Here is an 8,549-nt window from a genome sequence, read left to right on the forward strand (position 1 = left end):
TCACAACACGCAAGAGAGAGCTTGGTCATCTCTATAGGAACAAATACAAGTTGTCTAATCAGATGATCAAGTCTCAAAGCAAGTGAGATCAACCGAAGAGATCACACATCTGCCAAAACCCCAGTAATTAAAATGCTGTTGAGACTGGAGAATATTTTGGACATACCTGCTACCTGGTGTTTGGGAAACAACCTTATGTCCGAGAAGAACCTGAAATGGTCTTAAATCTGTACTCCCAGTAAGAAGCAAGCAAACACTGATGTATTTAATATGGATTAAATGCATAAGCAGCAAAAGTGTCTTTAGGTTGGTGTTATTACCAGCATCTGTCTAGAAAGAAAAGGAACAGAGTGACTTAACGTTCCTACCAGTTCCATCTACTAACCACAAAAATTCTCAAGTAAATCTTTGAATTAAGTGTATTTACACATCTCCTGTCAGATAATGGCACTTTTGATGAGAAACCTCCCGGACACAGCCTTATACAACTTCACAGTCTAACTGTAAACTACAGCGTGCCAAACCCAAAGGCAAAGGAAAGAAGCGAGCTATTATGAGACGGAGCTAGGTAAAAAAAGGACTAGCGATAAATAATACTGGGCGGTCAGTGAGTAAGCAGTCAGTGTTTGAAATTACTGTGATGACGATTAATGTGTCTTAGCTAAAACACTTAAATCCCCCAAGTCTTTATAGTGGAAGCAGCAATGACACTAACTACCAGTTTTGCATGTTTGATGCCTGAAGTAAACATTCCTCATTGGTAAGATTGATCACAGTAAGCATGTAAACGGAGATAAACCGTGTTTTATCTTTACTTACCAAAGGGTTACTTCAGGTGGAGCCTAAAGGTTCAGTGTAGGCAATTGGACAAACTACTGTGCAATTCGGTGGCATCAAACTGTACCTATAGCACGACGAGGGATTTTTTGTTTTCCCCTCCTTTGCAAAGCAAATTTCAATACATCTGTGTTTCACAACTGTAACTCAGGATGAAACCACAGTCTAAAGTCAGTCTCAGCAATATAAATAGCTGGCATTTAAGTTAGCACCCCTGGCAAGCACAAACTGTAACTATTTGTCTGGAATCACATCTTTGCAGGGCTGCCAAAAATAAAGCAGAGTGTAGTGCTTGGGTTTTTCTTTTTCTTCAAGGCAATGGAGGTCAAACGCAACTGTGTCCCTAGGTGCCCCACTCTATTTCAGTTCTAGTAACTTTGAAAACGATACGCACTAGAAGGTCAACACTGTATTGTACATTTACTGTGTACACATGCTATCTCAGGTGCTTGCATCAACAACTCTTTTAATGGCAGAACACGTAGGTCCAAACATAACCTATCTATTAATTGAGAACCATGCAGCTGCACGTAGAGAAGGTAGCTATAGGTTTTCTTGTCAAATGCAGGGAGGTGGGGTTTTTTCACATTTATTCTCAAGCCAAAATCCTAAACCGCTTAATTCTCATGAACTTTTTCCAGAAGTTAATTACTGCCTAATACAGGGCTCAATTGCTTTCTCAGCATCTGAAGAAAGTATTTTCTAATGAAAACACAGACGATAATAAGGAACTTCGTAAACCAGAAGATATTCTTCCTGTTTTCTATCAACAGTAACTGCTCAGCACAGACAGATGTTAGCACTATTTTCTTGCCTTAGTGTTGACGGGGGAACCTAATGACTCTTGTATGATCTTTACAGAGAGCACAAAGGAGAAGAAAAAAAAATACAGAAAGTTGAAAGAAAAACCGGGGGGGAAAAAAAACGCTAACCACAAACAAAAATTACATCACTGGTCTAGCATGTTGATGGCTACTAACAGTGGAGCTAGGGTCACTGCTTCTGTGAAGTTGAATACTAGACTGGTTATTGGATGTTACCAAAAATGTAAACAAAAAGAATACTTTAGGCTCTTACGAAAACGTTGGATTCAAAAGGTACCACTCCATTCTTTTTTGGTCTGTTCAAGCCTGTTGCAGCAGCTCTGTTCTTGTTAGTCACAGCTCTTGCAGAACCTATTTAATATTCCATCTGAGTTACTCCACGTTAGTATTAACTGACAAATATGAAGATAATGATGTTGAATACAACCTAGTATCACCAAAACTGTGCTTTCCATTCCCATTTTTGTTTCAGCATGCACAAATGGACCTTAAAAACCTCCTTGGGAAATGGAATAGATCTACAAGAAGCAAATACATGTGGAAGGACTCACTTCATGCTAATCCCATTACATTTTTCCTTAAAAATCTGCTGATGATCGTCAAAGACAAGGAAGCAGCCAAATAAACACTTTGAATAATAAGGTATCATAAAAGAAAATTGTATGAGTATTTTTTTAACTTTTCACTGAAAAGCGTTCTTTCACCCTTAAAATGCGTAATATACTGTGGCCCACGCAAGTTGTCTTTTCAAGGCACAGCTCTGAAAATGGCACGTTCTACTGTACTGAAATTGCCTAGCACATTCTTCTTCAGCTACTGCTTAAAAGGAAATTGGCTACTGAATCAATAAACCAAACCAGTTAGGTAGCCAGAAAAATCTGGATAGTCTGCAGTGCTAGGAAGGATCTGTGCGGACACCACTGCTACAAGCTGTTCCTCAACCTGTGTGTATATATATAATACCATAAACTATACATGCCAAGTTTTAAGTTATTTTTCTTAATGAAAAACTTAAGTCTACGTATTGAGTGTTGAAACTGTTTCAGTTCTGAATCTTTACCAAGCCACGGTAAAAGCCAATCATCAATTGTTTCAAATATGAAGAAATTAGCGCATGGTTCTCAAAGCACTGATAATACTGTTTTCTGTGGGAGAGGGGATGCGGGATGTTTGATTCCCTAGCAGAGTTTACTGCAACACGGTATCTTGAAACAGCAGAAAAGATGCCCAAGCCTTTTCAAAACCTGAGGCAGCGCCCTCTCTATCAGGATCTTTTACCTCTACAAAAGAAAAAAGAAAAAAGAAAAAAAAAGTGTTACAGGCAAAAGATCACGTACTGATTTTTCAGAGGGAACACTTGCTAGTTACTTAAGAATAAATGCAGTACAGTACAAATATTAAACAAACTTCTACAAAACAGGACCGGAATAATTTCCTGCTTCTGAGCATAACTTGTGTAATTGATGCATTTCTATGTGTTAAAGCAGACGTGGGGCTAGTAACTCTTATCTGTAGATATACAAGTTATTTAAAATCCTGTTTTCAGAAAGTTTTTTCACTGTGCTGATAACAGCGAGACATGCAGAAATCACTGTAACCAGACTTGAGGAACTTGCATACCATTATATTTCAACCTCTGCCTTAAATCAGGGTATGCTATTTACAATTGTTCTTGAAGCCCACAACTGGACAGAGACAAAAAAAAAAAAGCGTATTTTATTTTCAGCTTTAAAGACGCATCTCTAAACAATCAGTAGAAAAAACAAGTAAAAAAAAAAGTAAACATCAGCATTTTGTAAAATCACACTGAACTAATACAAGACTTAATACAAAGTTTTTATGCACCGCTCAAATGCAGTTTAAAAAAAAAAAATAGTAGTCTGGTCTCCAAGACCCCTTCTACTTGAAATAAATCATTAAGTACCCACAGATTTTAGTATCCCAAACAAGGATACTTTCTTTCCTTTTTCTGCCATTAATGAAGTCGATTGCCACCTACTTCAATCATTTGCAAGCGAAATTCACATAGTCTCAGTTACAGAATTCAAGAGAACACATACAATTCCATGATTAAAGTCCTTCCGTTTTCAGTATAGGTTCTTTATCAAGTCAACACTCGTCACATATCTTTAGACTGATCATCTTCTTCAAGTTTTCTGATTTCATTCTTTAAACAGTTGATGGTTTCACGACTTGCTTTTAGTCTTTCTTTAAGCTCAGCAATTTCAAAACTAGTTTTCTTTTTGGCAGCTTCCAGCTTTTCCCTGGTTTTCACTTCAAGATCTGCAACTGTGGTGGTGATAAAGAGAAATAAATATTGTAAGTAACATGAAAAGTTGTAATTTTTTTTTTTTTCAGTTGCAACAGTAATTTGGATGGTGTGTGTCCTGAAAAAAACCTATTACTGTTAGCCTTAGAGATTCAATAATTGTAGCCAAAATGGTATCCAAAAAAACCCCTGGAATTAAAAAAAAAAACAAACAAACAAGCTTGTTTTGTGGCCTCATTCAGCCCATCGGTTTTGTGGACAGAGTTATATAATTCACTATATCGTTTTCTAGAGGTTTTTAAAGATTAAGTGGGGGGAAAAAACACTGACATGGTGACAGCAAATAAATGGGAGATTACAGAGAATTAGAAATAATTTATACGCGGTGCCCAGTGACAGCACGTGAGGCCATGGGCACAAACTGAAACACAGGAGGTTCGCTCTGAACATCAGGAAACGTTTTTTTACTGCGAGGGTGACCGAGCACTGGCACAGGTTGCCCGGGGAGGTTGTGGACTCTCCATCCTTGGAGACATTCAAAAGCCGTCTGGAGATGGTCCTGGGCAACCTGCTGTAGGTGGCCCTGCTTGGGCAGGGGGTTGGACCAGATGACCTCCAGAGATGCCTGTGCACCTCAACCATTCCGTGGTTCCTTTTCCATGTACTGTAACCACTTTCTACTCTCTCTCTCACTGGAGTTTAATTCTATGTAGCTAAAAAGATTTAGCGGTGCTGCCTTTGCTTTTACAAATATCTGACATTAGGACATCTCCATCTCGTTTACTGAGGTGTCCTAATTTTTTTTTTTTTTTTTTTAATTTCTTCATGCACAAGTTTTTGGACAAAGCTGGTAAAACAAAGGAAAATCTATGGAGGCCATGGATATCCCTTCATATCCCATACATTACAGAACTGTTAGCAGTGGCAACAAAAAAAAAAAAAAAAAACACCAAAAAAAGAACCCACTAAAAATTTCTATCTACGCTCAGGAGAAACATCCAGAAATTTGAAGTGAGAAAAGTTTAAATTTGGACAAGACTTTTTTCATGATTCAAATTATTAAACATTTTCTACACGTAAACCATAACACGTGTCCACAGCTCACATGTCCACACGCCCAAACAGACAGAAGGCAAATCAGACCCCTAACTTTGTAGAGCTTCAAACTCATAACCGCTCTTAGCTCTAGGTGTTTAGTGCTCAAAAATACCTGACATTTGTTGTCAGGGGAACACGCAGATACGCCAAAGGCCAGGTGAGCCAGACTACAGTGGCATTAGAGTTTGTAACTAACAAGGTAGGATTTGGGCTCAATAAATACTACGTTTGTTTTCTGAGAATAGAAGATAAGAGATGAAATTCAGAAGATGAGAACAGAAACCATCAATAAATGCATTATATTTTATGAATCAATGTATTTTCATTTAATTTCTTTAATTCCCTTAATATTCTGGTTTATATTTAAAAGACAGATTAGATCAGAAGGACGCAAAGAACATTAAGCTATAATGAAGAAGTATGTTATGAAATGACCTACAGTTACAGGATTAGACAGAAGGGAAAAAGACAGGAAGAGCTTTCAGACGCTACTCTTCATCCCGAAAGGGTTGCTGCTTTCACTAAAACAGTACTAACCGTTCCGTATTTCAGTGCTTGAAGTGTGATCTTTGCTTGCAGTTAACATCCCAATGAGCTGAACAGAACTGTACCGCTAATACAGTGGCCTTAATTAATTCTCTGTTTTAACTCATTTCAAAGATGTTAAACTAGGTGTAGATCATGCCATCGCTCTTCACACTGAGCAATTCACAATTGCTTTTTTTCCCAGCAGGCTTACAGATCAGAAAATCTTAAAGGTTTTCAAATAAGTATTAATATCTTTGCAAAGTTGAAGCTAATTTAATGCAAAAATATCACTTTTTAGCAGCATCCAAATCCATTGTACTGTTACAGCCCAGAAAAAACACTAAAGGCAAAACCAACTATTGTTTATTTATAAAATTAAAATATTTTAATTTTCAACTTACAAACTGTTTCATGCTTATAAGCACCTAGAGTTAGTTGACGAGACGTTGTTAACAGCTGCTGCATCATTGCAGTAGGATCTTGGAATATCTAATGAAGGAGAAGAGCACATGGTTATCACTAATACTCTTCAAAATAAGCGAGAACTACGTTAAAAATTTTCATACCATTCTGTCATAGAATTCAGAAACTACAGTTTTCTTTCCCAGGATGGCATTGGTATCAGACTGAAAAAGCTTCAGCAAGTGATACAAGGTTACCTATACAAAGACAGAATTTTATTAGCTTGACAAGTGTAGGGAAATACAAATCTTCTACATATCGGCAAGTAGTGTTTGTTCTTACTAAACAACTGTATAGGATTTAAAAATCTTTTAGGGATGCAAAACTAAATGTGATATAACTTCAGTAGCATTACTTGAATGTAATATTCAGCATTAAACACACCAACTGTCCAAAGGCTTCTCGATACTTTAAAAACGTCCGGGCAAGTGGTTTAGAATTGGTGTATAAAAACTACTAAGACCACCTTCTCGTAAACATTTCCGAATAGGTGATTTAGTTCAAGCCGGCTTTCCCAATTATTCCGTTAGAAAGTGCTTTCTGTGACCTTATCATCCCTTCTTGTGACGGAAAAACAACGGGGGGAGGGGGAGGCTCTGTAAATAGCTTTTCACTGAAGTTTCTCTCTGCGGAGTTACTCTTCCATTACTGCACTGCAAACGGCGGGAGCTGGAGAGGAACGGAAGCCCTCTCTCTGTCCAGCCCTGAGGAACCGCTGACCACGTGGATCGTGACCTGGGAAGGGGGCACACAGCCCACAGTTCTTCCCTCGCACGAACGGGCCCATGAATGGTCGTGGAAGGGAGCGATACCTTACTCTGGTTGGTACTTCCTGGAAAGGAAGAGCACGACAGGCACCGAAACAGCCTTCCAAGAACAGCGGCAAAGAAAAAACACCCAACCAACTTTAGGACAGCTTGGTCAAGCTGTGAATGAAATTAGTATGACAGGTCAGGGTGCTACCGAGCATGACAGCGCAGGAAGTCCTTTCTAGGCTCATATCAAGTCTCACGTATTCTAGAAAAACATAAAATTCAGTTCTCCCCTCATTTGGCAAAAAATGGCTAAAAGCAAAAGGATCGCTGTAGTTCATGCGACAGAAGGAACTCGGTCTTTCCAGAAATAAACACCCCCTTTCCCTAAAATACGGTAATTGAGTTTCCTACCTAAACCTGGATAAACAAACCCATAAGATACGTCTAAAGCACAGGATGGGAAGAAGGAAATTCGTTCCAACACTTTATTCAACCAGAGGAGTGTCTTAACCTGGTTTTCTTAAGAAAGAGACTAATGCTAGCTAGACCTTTGCTGCTTTTTGACTGATTTTGACCAAGTCTGATAGACCAAAAAAAAAAAAGATAATTAAAACATTCAAATCTCCTAGACCTAGGAAACTACACGGCAGAGAAATCCTCAGTATGTGCTCAACCCAGGTGAGGTGCAACACGGGGTCACGCATTAGTAAATGTCAGAGCAGCCAAGCGCAGGAAAAGCAGTCACGAATGCCAGCAGTAAAGCACAGAAACAGGAAAATGTGGCCAATCGTTGAATACATTTCCTACAAGAACAGGCTTCATTACTTCCATGGCTGATGGGACTCATTTCGACCAGCGATATACTACAGCGCAGCTTTAGGCCACCATAATTAATTAAGTGTTGTTAAAAGTTCAATGTACTTACAGGTCTTTCATTTGGATCAATGAAAAATATCTTAATGATGATCTCAAATTCACCCCAGCCCGTTTCGGTGATTTCATACGGTGGTTTGGTAACAACTGCAGCAGGAAACACAAGTGTTAATACGGGTGATAACGCCTCAGTGGAACTAATCAAAATCCCAGTTCTAGGAACAAATGCCCAAATGCAAAACCCACCTCTTAAAGGATTACCGTAGCTTTCATGCAACTTGAATTGAATTTTTTTCACGTAGGCAGACATATCCTAAAAGAGAAGCGTCGTTATTTCTCGTTATTTACACAGCACACCAAACTACCGTTTATTCATCCATCCCACACGCCTATCGTTTCTCCTGACGCAGCTACCGTTAAGAACAGCAGGAGAGCAAGACGGTAAGTCCAAGCATTAGCACTGCCACGCAGGTCTGTTGCCGTTTCGCCCCCATGAACGCCCTCCAGTTCTCCCCGGCCTAGAAGATCACTCCAAAAACGCCAGAGGAAAAGCGTCTTCCCCCTCTTTTTCCTTTGTGGAAGACCGCCAGCCTTCTGCCCTTCCCTCCAACCCCGGCTCCCCGCTGACAGCGCGCCGCTCGGCTCACAGCAGCGGGGGCTGAGGGGCTGCACCTCCCCACCCGCGCCCCCTTCCCCTCGCCGCGCTGTCTGTCCCCGACCCACCGCACGGCCGGCGGCCACCGGCGCGCCCACGCCCCACCTCGTTTCTGTAAGGCTTGACGTAAACCGTCCACTGGTGCGTGTGACCGTCTTCTTCTCTTTTCTTCCCAAAATACCGTGCCACGTTTCCATACACGATCGGCTTCACAATGGTAACGCCCTTAGAAAAACAACCAAAAATCA

At 40.0% G+C, this 8,549-nt stretch overlaps 1 protein-coding gene across 1 annotated transcript in view; it reads right to left on the reverse strand.

Moving 5' to 3' along the window:
- Window positions 1-2,658: 2,658 nt before the first annotated feature.
- YEATS4 (YEATS domain containing 4) overlaps window positions 2,659-8,549 on the reverse strand; it is a 30,786-nt gene continuing 24,895 nt past the window's right edge. The window contains exons 3-9 of the mRNA XM_009273223.2: window positions 8,407-8,526; window positions 7,893-7,959; window positions 7,699-7,793; window positions 6,831-6,944; window positions 6,123-6,215; window positions 5,958-6,045; window positions 2,659-3,950 (exon numbers count right to left, since the gene is read on the reverse strand). Coding sequence (XP_009271498.2) covers window positions 3,781-3,950; window positions 5,958-6,045; window positions 6,123-6,215; window positions 6,831-6,944; window positions 7,699-7,793; window positions 7,893-7,959; window positions 8,407-8,526 — 747 coding nt within the window. The 3' untranslated portion in view covers window positions 2,659-3,780. The remainder of the gene's footprint in view (window positions 3,951-5,957; window positions 6,046-6,122; window positions 6,216-6,830; window positions 6,945-7,698; window positions 7,794-7,892; window positions 7,960-8,406; window positions 8,527-8,549) is intronic.

This window comes from Aptenodytes forsteri, unplaced genomic scaffold (assembly GCF_000699145.1).
Source record: "Aptenodytes forsteri isolate BGI_AS27 unplaced genomic scaffold, ASM69914v1 Scaffold366, whole genome shotgun sequence".
NCBI classification, from domain to species: Eukaryota; Metazoa; Chordata; class Aves; order Sphenisciformes; family Spheniscidae; genus Aptenodytes; species Aptenodytes forsteri.